General features: G+C 48.2%; 1 protein-coding gene and 2 long non-coding RNA genes across 3 annotated transcripts; all 3 read right to left on the reverse strand.

Annotated features, from left to right (window-relative positions):
• Positions 1-3460: 3460 nt before the first annotated feature.
• On the reverse strand, positions 3461-3871 carry LOC117040706. The gene is made up of 2 exons (XR_004425893.1): positions 3734-3871; positions 3461-3626 (listed from the first exon to the last, which is right to left on the reverse strand). It is a non-coding gene; the product is annotated as an uncharacterized LOC117040706 (long non-coding RNA).
• A 1346-nt stretch (positions 3872-5217) lies between these two features.
• On the reverse strand, positions 5218-6671 carry LOC117040702. Its single transcript, XR_004425892.1, has 3 exons — positions 6638-6671; positions 5463-5570; positions 5218-5301 (listed from the first exon to the last, which is right to left on the reverse strand). It is a non-coding gene; the product is annotated as an uncharacterized LOC117040702 (long non-coding RNA).
• Positions 6672-8740: 2069 nt separating this feature from the next.
• Positions 8741-18039, reverse strand: LOC117040696 (inverted formin-2-like). Its single transcript, XM_033138636.1, has 4 exons — positions 17900-18039; positions 16353-16498; positions 14971-15032; positions 8741-8838 (listed from the first exon to the last, which is right to left on the reverse strand). The coding sequence occupies exons 1-4, from the start codon at positions 18024-18026 to the stop codon at positions 8784-8786; spliced, it is 390 nt and encodes a 129-aa protein (XP_032994527.1). The 5' UTR covers positions 18027-18039; the 3' UTR covers positions 8741-8783.
• Positions 18040-18339: the final 300 nt, after the last annotated feature.

The raw sequence follows: 18339 nt of genomic DNA on the forward strand, positions 1-18339 counted from the left end.
AACGGAACTCCGTTCAACTTCCAAAACATTTGCAAAAGCGCGGCTTCTGATTGGCTGCAGGAAGCTCCTGCAGCCAATTGGAAGCCGCGGAAGCCGCGCAGGACATTCAGCTTCCAAAAATAGTTCACAAACCGGAACAGTCACTTCTGGGTTTGCAGTGTTCGGGAGCTAAAATGTCCGAGAACTAGGTTGTTCGAAAACCAAGATACTATGACTTTTTGATTTCCTATTCTTACCATTTTCTTTCCCTTTCTGCGGCTGACTGGGTGATGTTTTCGCGGGTGTGTCAGTATCGGCTTTGTTCCTGGCCGTTTTCCGCAGCTGGAACCCCTTCCTGATGTCAGCCAGCAAAGCATCGATAACACACACTTCCTCTTGCTTCACAGCTCCTTTCTTAACTGCAGTTGGAAATGGAGGAGAGAGTTAACCGGACGATCAGTGTGATGGGCTGCTGACATGCTGGGGCTTTCGAATTTCAAAAGAAGGTACTAATATTTAAGCATCCATGAGATGTAGCGATGGCTGCCATCTTGGATGGCTTTAAGAAAGGATTAGACAAAATCGCAGAGGATAACACTATTAATTGATTGTTGCCGTCCAAAACACCTGAAGAGCATCAGGTTGGTGGAAGAAGATTACAGTGGCACCTCGGCTCTCGAATGTAATCTGTTCCAGAAGACCGTTCGAGTTCTGAAACGTTCGAAAACCGAGGCACAAAGGGCTGCCTGCAAATTCAATTGAGAAAATTGAAGAACACACAGAGGAAGCCATTCTACTTCCGAGGCGCGTATGAAAATGGAAGTATTTACTTCTGGGTTTTTGGCATTCGGGTTCCGAAATGTTCATCAACGGAGAAGTTCGAGAACCGAGGTACCACTGTAGTTTAATTGAAACTTTTTACTTAATTTCCTTCCATTATTCTTTCCCTAGCAGCATGGCTACATGATCCCAAAACCCATCATATAGTGTTGCACTAGAAGTAGTTGTTCTCAAAGGGTGTGGTGGGAATATTCAAAGAAACATAACATTTTAGTGTAGTACAGTATAGCATGCTATCATCATTGTTATTTCTTGCAGAATATGGATGGGTATCTTAAAAGACAGCATCTTAAAAAGCAGAGACATCACTTTGCCGACAAAGGTCCATATAGTTAAAGCTATGGTTTTCCCAGTAGTGACGTACGGAAGTGAGAGCTGGACCATAAAGAAGGCTGATCACCAAAGAATTGATGCTTTTGAATTATGGTGCTGGAGGAGACTCTTGAGAGTCCCATGGACTGCAAGAAGATCAAATCTATCCATTCTTAAAGAAATCAGCCCTGAGTGCTCACTAGAAGGACAGATCCTGAAGCTGAGGCTCCAATACTTTGGCCACCTCATGAGAAGAGAAGACTCCCTGGAAAAGACCCTGATGTTGGGAAAGATGGAGGGCACAAGGAGAAGGGGATGACAGAGGACGAGATGGCTGGACAGTGTTCTCGAAGCTACTACAATGAGTTTGACCAAACTGTGGGAGGCAGTGGAAGACAGGAGTGCCTGGCGTGCTCTGGTCCATGGGGTCATGAAGAGTTGGACACGACTAAACGACTAAGCAACAACAACATCTTTTCAAAATGAGAGCAAGAGCAACAATTGAAAATCTTATAAATCTAGCACTGCTAGGAGTACTTTCTTTTTGTTTCCAATGCATTTGTTATCAATTAAAAAAAAATATCAGTGTGGCACAAGCATATTTTAATCTGAAAGTGTGGCCCAGAGAAATAAAAGTCTGAGAAACCACTGCACCAGTGAGTATTGGAACATACATTCAGGCTCCATGTTTGTAAAAATCACCTGGGAAGGGAGCAAGGCACTGAGCAGAACTTCCATGAACAAGAGCACTCTTGCTCAAACACCTACCGCATTACATCAACAAGCCCATCCGGATACTCACTGATCTTTCCATTTTCTCCTTTCTGCCTCTTCGCCTCTTCTTCCTCCAGCTGCTTCTTCCGTTTCTCAGCTCTTGCAGCTTGCTCCTTGCGGTCCTTGTTCTCCTGTGGGTAGGAGACACTGGCATGTAAAAGACATATCTAATGTTTGCTTTAGTTTTATTTGCAAATTAGTTTTTACTGCTTTTCAATTTTTTAAAACAACAAACAAATTGTCACCAAACTAATACAAATTTAAAAACTGACTTCCCACCCCCCAGATGTTCCTATCTTTTTCCATCCTTCCATTGCTGCTCCAAATACATTAGCTTTCCCAACATTCATTTCAATGTTCACTTAAACACATTTTTTGTTACAATAATATTTCATCCCATCTCCCTGCACTTTGGTTGTACAAGTACCAATTTCTGCTGAGACTTCTATATATTATTATAACATATCCACAAACATAATCAGGTAGAGTAAATCTCTTTTATCTGTCTATAATAATCATTAACTTTAAATCGTTCCCCTCTTATACCTCTTGGTAGAGCTCTGCCTTAGAAAAACAAAACCTGTAAGGTCCGTGGGGTGGTTGCTCGCGAGTAACCAGGCAAGACTCCAACCTGTCTCTTATCAGGTTTACTGCACATGCTATTTACAGTGCAGAGCTACAAGTTCATGTCTGCATCAGTCACTTGCAGAATCCGGGAGTGGCCCCTTCCGGCTGGGACCCCAACATAAGAATTTCGGCATCCCAAATCTCCGCCTCCCATCCCTACGTTTTACACCCTCTGCGCTCTTGGGGTGCCGGAAGTGGCGCGTCTCCTGCTCGCCTGCTGGGCGAGAGGAATGCAGGGTCCTCTAACATCCCCAGAGCCTCTGCTCTCAGGACCCTGAGCTGCTTGCTCCTCCCACTGGACGCTTCACTGTTCCCTCCGCTGGAAGACGAAGTACTGCTGATCAGGTGGGGCCGGGGCTCTCTGTAGCATCCGAGACCCCTTCCACCACCCTGCGTTGCGTCGGAGACAGTTCCCTGACAAAACCCTACTCCGTTTTTCTAAACCAAAACGAAAACACAAAAACAAAGTTACAGGTGGGTAGCCGTGTTGGTCTGCCATAGTCAAAACAAAATAAAAATTCTTTCCAGTAGCACCTTAGAGACCAACTTCTGTTTCAGTGTATCTGAAACTTCTGTTTTCAGTGTATCTGAAGAAGTGTGCATGCACACGAAAGCTCATACAAGAACAAACTTAGTTGGTCTCTAAGGTGCTACTGGAAAGAATTTTTATTTTGTTTGACAAAAACAAAGGTTTGCTTTATTATTAGATGCCACAGCGGCTACTAACCACGATGGCTAATTCTATCTCCACTGCCAGAAGCATTATCTGATTTTCCCCCGTGCATCCTTTTCTGTGCATATTGCAATCCCATCCATGCTAAATAATGATGACGACGATGATGATGATGCAGTTCACAAACAGATTCCCTACCTTATCTCCTATTCCTTACAATATTTAGGATCCCACTATTTCATTCTCAAATTCAAACCTTTAAACGCTTTGATGTAGAGATCCCGGAAAGTTTTCATGGTGTTAAACATATCTTCCAAGACAACTTGTTTGGGTCCTCGCAGAGGTAGTTGGCAAGCTTTACTTTCTTCGTTTCAATGACTTCGAACTCGGCCTCCAACTTCTTGTTTGCGCTGATGCTCTCCTGAAAGACATTGGATTTAGGGTCAGAATTAAAACCAAAAAAACAACAACACTGCAGCAAACTGCCCTGGTAAAATGGCGGAGGCCTCTAAGCGCAGTGGAACCTACCTGAATGGCTTTTCCATACTGGACTCTCATGTCTTCCGTTGATGACAACAATTTCCGTTCAAGATCCTGCAGCTTTTCAGATTGGAACTGGATTCAGAACGGATCACATCAAGGTTGAATCCTGAAAAGGAAGAGGCCACAAGTTCTGGCGACTGCATCTGCTAATCCTGGGGAAGAACTAGGAGTTATGTGGGCTTGTGTGGGATAAAATTCCCATTGGAAGTTTATTTATTGATAGGAGATATTTGCACCCCAAAATCCCAAGGCAAAATGTAGTGTGTGTGTGTGTGTGTGTGTGTGTATGTCTCAGGTAACTGTCCTCGGCTCAGCGCAGGGTGGTGGAAGGGCTCTCCGGATGCTACAGAGAGCCCCGGCCCCACCTGACCAGCAGCACCCTCCTCTTCCAGCGGAGGAAGCAGCGTGTCTCTAGTGAGAGGGGCATGCAGCTCGGGGGGGGCCGGGGCTCTCTGTAGCATACCGGAGAGCCCTTCCCACCCCTGCGCTGAGCCGAGGACAGTTCCCTGACAATATGAAATATATCACAGCAGTTTACTATGGAAAAACGTAAAACCATTTCATGGAACCTGTCCCTGACGCAGCGCAAGGTGGTGGAAGGGCTCTCCGGATGCTACAGAGAGCCCCCAGTCCTCCTCTGGCAGCGAGGAACGTGTGGGCGGCAGACCTCCGCGAGGAGGGGGATGCTTCTTCAGGGGACAGGGAGTCATGGGCTCTGGGGATGCAAGAGGACCCACACGCCCACAGTCCCGTGGGTGATACAGGGGGAACGGCAACTGTCCGTTCGCCCCAAAGGCGCCGTGGGGTGTAAACCAAGGATGGCAGGCGTGGGTTTTCATATCCCTAGCTCTTTTGTTGGGGTCAGAACTGGAAGGGGCCATTCCCAGATTCGGACACCGCTTGATACAGACATGAACATTTTAGCTCTGCACTGTACATAGTTTGCACAATAAAATATTTAAAGGAAACAGCGTAGTCCTGGCTGCTTACTTATGAGCAACTAACTGAGAGACTTACAACCATACAGTAATTTTTTAGAAAAATTAAAAGCAAAATAATTAAAAATAAAGAAACCCTGCACCAACAAGTTGTACATAAATGCCCTTGCCAATTTTACATAAAAGCTCTTTCCAGAGATGAGCGTCAGGCAACTGTAGGTCTTGGGCAGAGGATTAAAAACTATGAGGAAGTTCACTACAGTACATTTGGAAACAGGAATAGAGGACTTGTTGACCTCTAGCCAAATCTTAGACTACTGTCTCCACCATCCTTGACAATTGGCAATGCTGTTTGGGGCTGATGTGACCCAGCAGTTCAACAACATCTGTAGGGGTTGCAAGTTCCCCACTCCTGCTCTGAAGTATGAAGTTCAAAGACCAAAGCCCTGGCAGTTTATTTGCTGGTCTCTATTTTCCTTGGCAACAACTTTACATTTTTTAAAAGACACCCGCCCACATGCATGCATGCACACAATGCGTTCCTACCCTGCTGCCTTTGAAACGTATTCAATGTCTTTGGGAAGCTGCAGCAAGTCTGTGATTCTTTTCTACTTCCTAAGCAAAAAAGAGAAAACATTATTATTATTATTATTATATTATTATTATTATTATTATTATTATTAAACTTTGTATATTGTCTTTCATCCGCAGATCTCAGGGCGGTTCATACAACATAAAATTACATTATATAAAACCCACGAAATATCAGAAAATACCTCCAAAATATGGTGGAGCAGCGTAATGCGAGTCTGGTTTGCTTTAGTTTCTGTTAGCTTGAGCAAAGTGCCAATTTTAAAGCCGTCGGCATCTCCTGTGTGACTTCCCTGCGGAAAGAAGAAAAACACACCAAAACAGACCCGTAAGAAAAGACTTGCTGGTTCAAGTAAAAGGCCCATCTAGACAAGCATTCTGTTCTCACGTTAACCAGCCATTTGCTTATGGGTTGTCTGCAAGCAGGTTCTGAATGCAATGGAACTCTTCCCACAAGGGATTGCTAGAAACTGACATTTAGAGAAATGCTGCCTCCGACAGAGTCAGTAAGGATACGTGAAGCTGCCCATTTCGGTTTCTCATTTTTCCAATCTTTAAATTCAGTTCACCACATTTCTGCATCAGTTTGTGCGTTTCTTAAATGAAAAAACTCATGGAAAATTTTGCCTTAAATATACCATATTGGCCCGAATATAAGCCGCACCCGAATATAGCTGCACCCAAATATAAGCCGCACCTTTAAAATTGGAGGGGAGGAAAGAAAAAAACCCAAATATAAGCCCATCCCTTCCTTGCTGCTCCTGGCTATATACTAGGGAGGGAGGAGCTGCACTGCATTGCCAGTGGCCTTTCCCCTTCCTTGTTCTCTCCCTTCCCAGCCTTGGGGGAGAGGATGGGGGGGACTACGCACCGGGTGGGCACTGCTTTGCTCCTGGCACTGTTTGCCCGAGCTCTTGGCTGCATACCGTAAGGTCGCGAATATAAGCCACACATTAACTTTTCACGGTCGGAATTGGGGGGGGGGAGCGAGGCTTCTTTTCAGGCCAATACGGTACATGGGTTTTTTGTTTGTTTTTTTGCAAATGATTTCCCCAAATAGAATGGGTTTTTGTTTGTTTGTTATTATTTTAAATATTATTAATAATAAATTTTACACGCACTTTGCCCTAGGCTGTGCCTTTTCTGTAAACGTTACTCAACTGAAGAACTGCATAGCAAGATTCAGAGGAGTGTGAATTTGGAGGGATAGCTATGTTTTGGTTTGCAGAAGCACAAACGTATGTAATGTTTGCCTTTAAAACTGAACTGAAACAAATTTCTGTCCCGTCCCTAAACTGCAGGGGAAGGAAGGGAAAGACTAAGGCCACTTCTAAAACGCATGCTTTAAACTATCACTTACGTAGTTCAAGAAGTTTCCAACTTTCAGGATCAACTGACAGAAAACAGGCAACCGTTGGCTGGTGAGGAGATCTGGGGGAGGATAAAAAATAAATTGGTACAAAGCCTGAAAACAAGACCTTAGGGCAACAGCCCTCTCCCTATCTATGATTCCAAGCAACTGCCTCTGAGAGTGGATAGCTCAGTTGGTTAGAGCAGTGTTTTTCAACCTTTTTTGGGCAAAGGCACACTTGTTTCATGAAAAAAATCACGAGGCACACCACCATTAGAAAATGTTAAAAAATTTAACTCTGTACCTATATTGACTATATATAAAGTAATTTTCCCACGGCACACCAGGCAACATCTCGCGGCACACTAGTGTGCCGCGGAACAGTGGTTGAAAAACACTGGGTTAGAGCATGGTGCTGATAATGCCAAGGTTGCAGGTTCGATCCCTGTATGGGACAGCTGCATTGCCGACGGTTAGACTAGATGATCCTCAGGGTCCCTTTCAACTACCATTCCTTGATTGTGGCTAGTAGCCATGGAAAGCCCTTTCCCCAAGAATTTGCCCAGTCCTCTTTTAAAGCCATCCAGGTCGGCGGCCGTCACTGCCTCCTGCAGCAGTGAGTTCCACAGTTTGTATTGTGTGGAAAAGTACTTTCTTTTGTGCACAGCCATGGAAGACTCCTATATCAGATTTAGAACCAGGAGTCTAGGAAGCTGCCTTATGACGAGTAAATATCACTGGTCCATTTAGCTCAGTGCAGTTAACCCTGACTGGCAGCGGATCCCCAGGGTTTCAAAATAGGAGACATTTGAATGCCTAGATATGCGGAGAATTGAACCTGGGACCTTCTGCTTGCAAAGCACATGCCCTACTACTGAGCTACAGCCGTTCCCAAATAAAGGTTAGGAAACATACAAATAGGTGAGGCCTGCCATCGTGCCCCCAATCCTCCCTTGCAGAGTTATCTTTGCGTGAGTAAGCAAAATGCCTTAATTTGGGGGGTATGGAGGAGAACAGATTTATAACCCAGGAAGCTGGCTTTCAAGTTAAGGGCAGCAGCACCTACAGCTAATTTATGGGCTGAGGTTTCTTTGGAAACTGTTGCTATGCAGATGGGATTAGTACACTGCATGCTGAACGGATCATGGCTCCATTCCATTCACCATCACTCGGCTGATCTGTGCTAGCCTAATCTGGAGGCACCGAGTACGTAAAATAGCTAAAGTTTGCATTTCCTGCATGAGAAGAAGAGTTTGTATTTGATATCCCGCTTCATCACTACCCTAAGGAGACTCAAAGCGGCTAACATTCTCCTTTCCCTTCCTCCCCCACAACAAACACTCTGTGAGGTGAGTGGGGCTGAGAGACTTCAGAGAAGTGTGACTAGCCCAAGGTCACCCAGCAGCTGCATGTGGAGGAGCGGAGACGTGAACCCGGTTCACCAGATTAGGAGTCCACTGCTCTTAACCACTACACCACACTGGCATAAACACAGATCTATGCATGACCTGGTCTTTTTTTAAAAAGCCAACTCTTGCATTCGACCGAGTCCTACCCTATAAATGAACCCAAGTTAGTCATTAACTTCAATGGGTCTACTCTCCCTGGGAGTTGAGTTTGATTTCTTTGGACATCGCCATCTGAGACAGAATGTCCAGACATCGGGAAGCACAAAAGATCTACCTAGGGGTTAAGTCCTTGTTTACCTTCACAGGCTCTCCTGATGGTTTCGGCTTTGGGCTGCAGCATCTCCAGCAGAACAGATGTCTCTTCACACACGAGCATGCACTCGATCCGCAGCTGGTAGCTGGAACAGAAAAAGTGACACTGACACAAAAACCTCGCACATACACTACGTTGAAAACCTCTGTTTAAAGATGTGAGGCTTTCCATTACCTAGGAACCCCAAGGAGCAGAAGATAGAACTGATCTGCATTTGCTAATTTGTCCTTTTCTTCTTTGAAGGATTTCAGGTTTTCTATCTGAGAAGAAAGCAGAAGGGTTAAGTTCCAAGAGTATCACTGCGTTTACATACTCACTGCAACACAGAGAAGAACTGAAATAAGACTTTGCTTATGTGTGTTTAGAAAAAAGGACACAGCTTACTTCATGCTTTTCGGGTAGGAGTTTCAGCAGCTGTTTGAGAACCTCCACATCAAACTTTGTTCGGTCCGCCTTTCTGGATCATGTCAATCACCTCCACATTTGGGCTACGGGTGAAAGAGACAGTTGGTTAGATGCAACTGGAAATTATGAACTGGGAGTGGAGGCAGGGAAATCATATGACCTCTTCTGATAATGTTAGATTTTGAAGGTTGCCCAATGAAATTGCCTGGCAAGTCAGTTCAGCATGGATGAAAGTTAGGGATGGGAGTATCTGCCAATTTTGGTGTTTCTCAGTTTCTCATTTTTCCAGCTTAAGTTCAGTTTTCCAAATTTCTACATAAGTTTTAATTTATTTTGGTTTTTTTAAAGTCCTCATGTAAAGTCATTAGCATTATAATGCTACAACGTGTTTGAATTTCCCCTTAATATACACATTTTTGTAATCCCTAATATATTGTGCTGGTTGCTGCTGCCCAGGAGGACTCCCCTGCCTGAGTGCCTGAGGGCCCCGTTCCTGCCACTCACCATCTGGCCCAGGGCGGGGCCTGGTAAGGCCTCAGAAGGACTGCTGCTGCCTCTGCTTTGCTGCTGGTTGCTGCTGCCCGGAGGACTCCCCTGCCTGAGTGCCTGAGGGCCCCGTTCCTGCCACTCACCATCTGGCCTAGGGCGGGGCCTGAAAAGGCTTCAAAAGGACTGCTGCTGCCTCTGCACTGCTGCTGGTTGCTGCTGCCCAGGAGGACTCCCCTGCCTGAGTGCCTGAGGGCCCCGTTCCTGCCACTCACCATCTGGCCTAGGGCGGGGCCTGAAAAGGCTTCAAAAGGACTGCTGCTGCCTCTGCACTGCTGCTGGTTGCTGCTGCCCAGGAGGTCCCCTGCCTGAGTGCCTGAGGGCCCCGTTCCTGCCACTCACCATCTGGCCTAGGGCGGGGCCTGAAAAGGCTTCAAAAGGACTGCTGCTGCCTCTGCACTGCTGCTGGTTGCTGCTGCCCAGGAGGACTCCCCTGCCTGAGTGCCTGAGGGCCCCGTTCCTGCCACTCACCATCTGGCCTAGGGCGGGGCCTGAAAAGGCTTCAAAAGGACTGCTGCTGCCTCTGCACTGCTGCTGGTTGCTGCTGCCCAGGAGGACTCCCCTGCCTGAGTGCCTGAGGGCCCCGTTCCTGCCACTCACCATCTGGCCTAGGGCGGGGCCTGAAAAGGCTTCAAAAGGACTGCTGCTGCCTCTGCACTGCTGCTGGTTGCTGCTGCCCAGGAGGACTCCCCTGCCTGAGTGCCTGAGGGCCCCGTTCCTGCCACTCACCATCTGGCCTAGGGCGGGGCCTGAAAAGGCTTCAAAAGGACTGCTGCTGCCTCTGCACTGCTGCTGGTTGCTGCTGCCCAGGAGGACTCCCCTGCCTGAGTGCCTGAGGGCCCCGTTCCTGCCACTCACCATCTGGCCTAGGGCGGGGCCTGAAAAGGCTTCAAAAGGACTGCTGCTGCCTCTGCACTGCTGCTGGTTGCTGCTGCCCAGGAGGACTCCCCTGCCTGAGTGCCTGAGGGCCCCGTTCCTGCCACTCACCATCTGGCCTAGGGCGGGGCCTGAAAAGGCTTCAAAAGGACTGCTGCTGCCTCTGCACTGCTGCTGGTTGCTGCTGCCCAGGAGGACTCCCCTGCCTGAGTGCCTGAGGGCCCCGTTCCTGCCACTCACCATCTGGCCTAGGGCGGGGCCTGAAAAGGCTTCAAAAGGACTGCTGCTGCCTCTGCACTGCTGCTGGTTGCTGCTGCCCAGGAGGGCTCCCCTGCCTGAGTGCCTGAGTGCTGCTGCTGTCCAGCTCTTTTTTTTTTTTTTTAAATGTTTTAAAATGTTTCTATTATTATTATTTCTTTTCATCTTTTTAAGTTTTCTTGTTGTGGGGGTGGGATAGATGTTTAGTGGGGTTTTGAGTTTTGTTTAATTTTGGTTACTTGTAATTTTTATAGTTTTTGGTTTGTATTATTGTGTTTTGTTTTCTGTTTTTTATAGGTTTAATTTTGTTCTTAAGGGGTGGGGTCAGGGCTGCCTGGGAGGGGGTCCCGGCCAACAAAATGGCTGGGGCAGGTTCCACAGGGTGGGATGCACTGGGACAACCGATCTCAGTGATCATGGGCAGGAGGAGGAGTTACGCTAAGACCAGACCATGTCATTGCCGAGGAGGCAGGTTTAGTCGTTGTCTGAGGACTATTCCTGCCTCCGGGTCTGGTCCTGACCGGACGGATACTGGATTCAGCAAGGGATACCCACATGACCTGAAGATGCTGCTGTGCAATGCCAGGTCAATGTTGAATAAAACCACTGCCATCCATGACTTGATTGTGGATGGTGGACTTGACCTGGCATGTGTAACAGAGACTTGGTTGGACGAGGCAGATGGGCCTGTCCTTGCCGCTGCTTGTCCACCAGGTTTCTCTTACGCACAGCAACCCAGGCCTTGTGGGCGGGGAGGGGGGTTGCAGTGATTTTTAGGAAGTCATTAGTTTGCACCAGGCGTCCTATTGGGAAGACCCAGTTCTCTGAGTGCATGTTCTGGAAGTTGGGCAATAGGGGCAGTACAGGATTCCTTTTGGTGTACCGACCTCCCCGCTGCACCAAGGATTCCCTGCCCGAGCTGCTTCAGGTCGTGGCGGATGTTCTCCTGGAGTCACCTAGTTTGGTCGTCCTAGGGGATTTTAACATCCATGCCGACACGACCTTACAAGGGGCTGCTCGGGACTTCGTGGAAAGCATGGCCTCCATGGGGCTGACCCTGAATAAGTCTGGTCCAACTCATAGCCGCGGACATGCCTTAGACCTGGTATTCACCTCTATGGATGTTGGTGATCTGACATTAAAAAAAAGTGAAACTAAAGAAGTGCCATGGTCAGATCACTTCCTGGTGCAACTGGACTTCTCCGCAACCCTTCCCCTCTGCAGGGAGGTGGGACCAATTCGGATGGTCCGCCCCCGCCATTTAATGGATCCAAATGGTTTCCAGAGAGTGGTAGGGGATACTTTATCCCATGTTGATGGCCTTTCAGCCGATTCCCTGGTGGCCCGCTGGAATGTGGAGCTAACCAGGGCTATTGACTGTTTGGCTCCGAAGCGCCCTCTCCGGTTGCATGGAGCCCGGACAGCCCCGTGGTTTTCCCCGGAGCTGAGGGCGATGAAACAATCGTTGAGACGGCTAGAGCGCCGGTGGCAGAAAACCCATTCTGAATCCGACCGAACACAGGTTAGAGCTCAACGTCGAGCCTACCAAGTGGCGATAGCGACGGCAAAGAAGACTTTCTTCACCGCCTCTATTGCATCTGCGGAAAATAGCAGCAGGAGACTCTTTCAGGTGGTTCGGAATCTATCGGAGCCACCTTCGTCATCGGGGCCTGGTAGGGACCCCAAGATCTCCTGCAATGCGTTTGCAAAGTTTTTTGCGGATAAAATCGCTCAGATTCGGAAAGAGATAGACTCCACCGTGGGAGCAGGGCCAGGGCGGGAGAGTGCCAGAGTCCTGTCTAGTCCAGTTGCGTGGGATCAATTTCAGTCTGTTACCTCCGAGGATGTGGACAGGCTGCTTGGACGAGTGAAACCAACCACCTGTCTCCTTGATCCTTGCCCATCCTGGCTTATAAAAGCTAGCCGGGAGGGCTGGGCGATGGGTTGCGCGGGTGGTGAATGCTTCCCTCTGTGAGGGAGCCTTCCCAGCCCCGCTGAAAGAGGCGGTTATTAAACCGCTTCTTAAAAAAACATCTTTAGACCCGGCCAATATGGCCAACTATCGCCCAGTCTCAAATCTACCATTCTTGGGCAAGGTGATTGAGCGAGTGGTTGCTGAACAACTCCAGGCACGCCTGGAAGAAGCGGACCACTTGGATCCCTTCCAATCGGGATTCAGGCCTCACCATGGGACTGAAACCGCCTTGGTCGCGCTGGTCGATGATCTCCGGCGGGCTAGGGACAAAGGTGAGAGCTGTTTCCTAGTTCTGCTGGATCTCTCAGCGGCCTTTGACACCATCGACCATAACATCCTTCTAGACCGGCTAGAGGGGTTGGGAGCTGGAGGCACTGTTATACAGTGCTTCCGCTCCTTCCTCCTGGGCCGTGTTCAGAAAGTGGTGGTGGGGGATGAGTGTTCAGACCCCTGGGCTCTCACTTGTGGGGTGCCTCAGGGTTCTGTCCTCTCCCCCATGCTTTTTAATATCTATATGAAGCCGCTGGGAGAGATCATCAGGGGGTTTGGGCTGGGTGTTCATCAGTATGCAGATGATACCCAGCTCTACCTCTCTTTCAAATCAGAACCAGTGAAGGCCGTGAAGGTCCTGTGTGAGTGCCTGGAGGCGGTTGGAGGATGGATGGCGGCTAACAGATTGAGGTTGAATCCTGACAAGACAGAAGTACTGTTTTTGGGGGACAGGAGGAGGGCAGGTGTGGAGGATTCCCTGGTCCTGAATGGGGTAACTGTGCCCCTGAAGGACCAGGTGCGCAGCCTGGGAGTCATTTTGGACTCACAGCTGTCCATGGAAGCGCAGGTTAATTCTGTATCCAGGGCAGCTGTCTACCAGCTCCACCTGGTACGCAGGCTGAGACCCTACCTGCCCGCGACTGTCTCACCAGGGTGGTGCATGCTCTGGTTATCTCCCGCTTGGACTACTGCAATGCGCTCTATGTGGGGCTACCTTTGAAGGTGACCCGGAAACTGCAATTAATCCAAAATGCGGCAGCTAGACTGGTGACTGGGAGTGGCCGCCGGGACCACATAACACCGGTCCTGAGAGATCTGCATTGGCTCCCAGTACGTTTCCGAACACAATTCAAAGTGTTGGTGCTGACCTTTAAAGCCCTAAACGGCCTCGGTCCTGTATACCTGAAGGAGCGTCTCCACCCCCATCATTCAGCCCGGACACTGAGATCCAGCGCCGAGGGCCTTCTGTCGGTTCCCTCACTGCGAGAAGCAAAACTACAGGGAACCAGGCAGAGGGCCTTCTCGGTAGTGGCGCCCGCCCTGTGGAACGCCCTCCCATCACAGGTCAGGGAAATAAACAACTACCTGACATTCAGAAAAAACCTGAAGGCAGCCCTTTTTAGGGAAGTTTTTAATGTTTGATATTTTTGTATTTGATTTCTGTTGGAAGCCGCCCAGAGTGGCTGGGGAAATCCAGCCAGATGGGCGGGGTACAAATAATATTTTTATTATTATTATTATTATATTGTATGTTAGTTTCGCTAATATAATATGTGCGTTTCTATGCACACTTTTCTTCAGAATGCACACACACATTACTTGACTGAAAAACTGCATTGCAAAATTCAGAGTAGTGTAGATTCCTGTTTTGGTTCCTGTACTGCTTCAGAAAGTGTGAATAATGTGTGTTCACATCTAAATGCAAACTGAATCAAATCTCCCCCCACCCTGCCCCTAACAAAAGCAAACTCTTCTTCATTCTGTGCATAATTGTCTTATGGAATTCACTGCAACAAGCTGTAGTGCTGGTCACCAGCTAAGCCAGTTTCAGAAAAGAATTAGACACATTCAAGGAAGCTAGATCAACCAATGGCTATTAACCACTGTCTAGCTTTGAATTTCTATTGCTAAGCTCAATCAACAAAATGGGGACTCAGCTATACAGCTGCACATAAAACAGTTTTAAGTGTTGTAAAGTGCATTATACAAATGTGACACTAGATGGCGATGGTGAGCTATGGCTAAAGCAATATTTTTTAAAAACGTTCTTTAAAAAATCATTTTCCGCAACTTTTTTTTAATGTGTCTAGATTCCACTTGAGTCTTTCATACTCAAGGCTACTGCCTAGAAATAAAAGTAACGTAAGTTTAACTGGTGTTCAGACAGGTGCAGGCTCACGTTGGGGCACAATTATTACAGTCTTTGGGGGTTGTTCCTCTCACACCACCTCAATGCCAAAAAAGAGATCTGGGCTGAATACTTCAGCTAAAAACTAGTCAAAATATGCCATCACTGTTATTTAAATGAATCAAGATGGCTGCTTGTGGGAATTATTTGTGTGCATGTATGAGGTTCTGGATTCAGGGCAAAATTTGCACAAATTTACAGGTTACAATCTTTCAGACAACCATACGTCCTTAAATCCGATTGAAATCCACAGGAATTGCATGAATAACCCCCCCCCCACACACACAGGATTGCAGCATCTACTAGGATTGCTAAGGAGTGCTAATTTTTCATCAACATTTGACCTTAATGCTCTTTTTCAATCGCGAAACGAGATCTCACCACTTGAATTGCTTCAAAAAGATGTTCAAATTGAGACTCTTCTTGGAATCCAGAAACGTGATCTGTTTTGGAAAAGGAAAACATCTTTGGTCATTCTTGCAAATAAGCGCACGGAGGTTACTCGGCCACTTTTTCTTAATGGTTAGACCATTGGTCCAATTGGCACAGTGCTGCCTACACGGATTGGCAGCAGCTCTCCAAAGTTACAGCCAGGGGTCTCTTTTCCCAGCCCAACCTAGAGATGATGGGATTGAATGTGGGACCTCCTGTATGGAAGGCAGGTGCTCTACCACTGAGCTATGGCCCTTCCGCAAGAAAAGCAGAAGATTGCACAAATTTAAAAGGATGTAAAAGAGGATCAAGCAATTTCATGGAGACGGCTATCAATGGCTACTAGCCACGATGGCTCTGCCCTGCCGCGATAGTTGGAGGCAGCCATGCTTCTGAACACCACTTGCTGGAAATCACAGGAGAGGAGAGTGTTCTTGTGCTTGGGTCCTGCTTGCAGTTTTCCTATTGAAACATTCGGTTGGCCACTGTGAGAACAGGACGCTGGACTAGAATGGGCTATTGGCCTGGTTTCCTTAAGGAGAAAAGGCTGAAGGAGCTGGTTTGTTTAATCTGAAAAAGAGGAGACTGAAAGGAGTTATGATGGCCATCTTCAAATATCTCAAGGGCTGTCACATGGAGGATGGAGCAAGCTTGTTTTCTCCTGCTCCGGAGGGTAGGACTCGAACCAATGGCTTCAAGTTACAAGGAAGGATTCCGACTACACACTAGGAAGAACTTTCTGAGGGAAAGAGCTGTTTGACAGTGGTCTCCCTCAGGAGGTGGTGGACTCTCCTTCCTTGGAGGTTTTGAAGCAGAGGTTAGATGGCCATCTGTCAGGGACGTTGAAATTCCTGCTTTGTAGGGGGTTGGACTAGATGACCCTTGGGTCCCTTCCAACTCTATAATTCTTGATAAGAAACAAGCAACTTTCCTCCCCAACTTCGAAACCTTCCTTGCCTTGTCACCTAAAGGAGATTCTCATCATCGCAGGCGAAGAAGAGTTTGGATTTGATATCCCACTTTATCACTACCTGAAGGAGTCTCAAAGCAGCTAACATTCTCCTTTCCCTTCCTCCCCCACAACAAACACTCTGTGAGGTGAGTGGGGCTGAGAGACTTCAAAGAAGTGTGACTAGCCCAAGGTCACCCAGCAGCTGCATGTGGAGGAGCGGAGACACGAACCCAGTTCCCCAGATTACGAGTCTACCGCTCTTAACCACTACACCACACTGGCTCACTACACCACACTTAGGCGAGTGGCTAATTGCAAGGCAGTCTTACTGGTATCACTGGGACAGACTGCGCAGTTATCCAGATCGAACATTTCTTACCTCCTTCGGTTCCACCTTGACCGGGGCTGCCTGTTTCTCCTTGGGCTTCGTTTGTGGGAAGCAAAACAATTCCTCTATGCTTGTGTAGTCCGGCTCAATGATTTCCTCGCTACTGCTTGTCACGGAAGCCCACATAGAGTGTCCCTCTGCAAGACACAAGGCATTATGGCAGGCGCACCCAAAAAAGTTCTCCTTACATATATCCCCTCGAAATGATGACACCTACGCAAGTATTTGCACTGCAGGAAAATTATTAGATATTGGATGCAAAAAAAAAAAAGTACAGTAGAAAATGAAAAAGCTGATGGCACTGAAATCTTTAAGGATTATGTAGTGCAGGGGACAGCAAACCTTTTCAGCAGGCGGCCGGTCCACTGTCCCTCAGACCTTGTGGGGGGCCGGACTATATTTTGAAAAAATAATAATGAACGAATCCTATGCCCCACAAATAACCCAGAGATGCATTTTAAATAAAAGGACACATTCTACTCATGTAAAAACACGCTGATTCCCGGACCGTCGCGGGCCGCATTTAGAAGGCGAATGGGCCGCATCCAGCCCCGGGCCTTAGTTTAGGGACCCCTGGTAGTGTAAGGTCGGACTGAATTACAGAGGGCCTCTCCAGCTGTCCTTCCTATCGTGCATCAAGGATCAGCTGTACTCGTTGTGTGGCAGATATTTGCTGCCCCGTTTTAAATACTGTTTGGGGTAAATTGTCCTCAGAAAGAATCTGCATGGCCGTAGCAGCAATCCATCAATTTGCATTAAAAAGAAATCTCAGCAGAAGAGCCAATGAGAGACAGCCAAATCCTTTTTTTTTTTTTTTACAAACACGTCAAAATAGCAGCATTCTAGAGCATATAAATGCTGCTATTTTGGTGTGTTTGTAAAAAAGAAAGAAAGAACATTTGGCTGTCTAGACCACGAGCCTAGGGCTTGCCGATCAGAAGGTTGGTGGTTCAAATCCCCGCGGCGGGGTGAGCTCCCGTTGCTCGGTCCCTGCTCCTGCCAACCTAGCAGTTCGAAAGAACATCAAAGTGCAAGTAGATAAATAGGTACCGCTCTAGCGGGAAGGTAAACGGTGTTTCCGTGCGCTGCTCTGGTTCGACAGAAGCGGCTTAGTCATGCTGGCCACATGACCCGGAAGCTGTACACTGGCTCCCTCGGCCAGTAAAGCGAGATGAGCGCCACAACACCAGAGTCATTCGCGACTGGACCTAACGGTCAGGGGTCCCTTTACCTTTAGAGCATATAAATAAATATACCAAGTTCAAGCCAGGCATCATGGCAGCTCAAAAGCCTATCAGGACAAGGTGGCCACATGCAGCTGTCGAGACGACAGGGAGGAAAGTGAGGCACACATCTTTGGGGAGAGAGTTCCATAGCACTGGGGCTACCACCAAGAAGACCTACCTGCTATGCTTCAGGCGGAGTAGGCGTGTGGAAAAGGACCTGCAAGGAGGACCTTAACATGCAGGTAGGCTTGCACTGGGAGAGAATTTGTCCTGGCGACAAAGCGAACGGGACGTAGTGTTAACACTACTTACCTCTCACCACGTTGGAGGGCAGCTTCTGCCAGTTCAGCTTCTTCATCCTTAGTGTCGGAGTCTTCACCCTCTTTGGAAGGGCCTGCCGCACCCAAGGGGACCTCGACACGGGCAACCACAATTTCATCCACGTTGCCTCCGAGGGGGGGGGGTGGCACACCACCCATGCCAGGGAGCGGGGGAGGGGGTGGCACACCTCCTATGCCAGGGAGTGGGGGTGGTGGAGGAATCCCAGTCATACCAGGCAGAGGGGGTGGAGGAGGTGGCATGCCTGGGAGTGGGGGCGGTGGAGGGATCGCTGCCATGCCAGGCAGAGGGGGAGGAGGGGGAGGGATCGCTGCCATGCCAGGCAGAGGGGGAGGAGGGGAGGGATCGCTGCCATGCCAGGCAGAGGGGGAGGGAGGGACCGCCGACATGCCAGGCAGAGGGGGAGCTGGAGG

Source organism: Lacerta agilis, chromosome 1 (genome assembly GCF_009819535.1).
Source record: "Lacerta agilis isolate rLacAgi1 chromosome 1, rLacAgi1.pri, whole genome shotgun sequence".
Lineage (NCBI taxonomy): Eukaryota > Metazoa > Chordata > Lepidosauria > Squamata > Lacertidae > Lacerta > Lacerta agilis.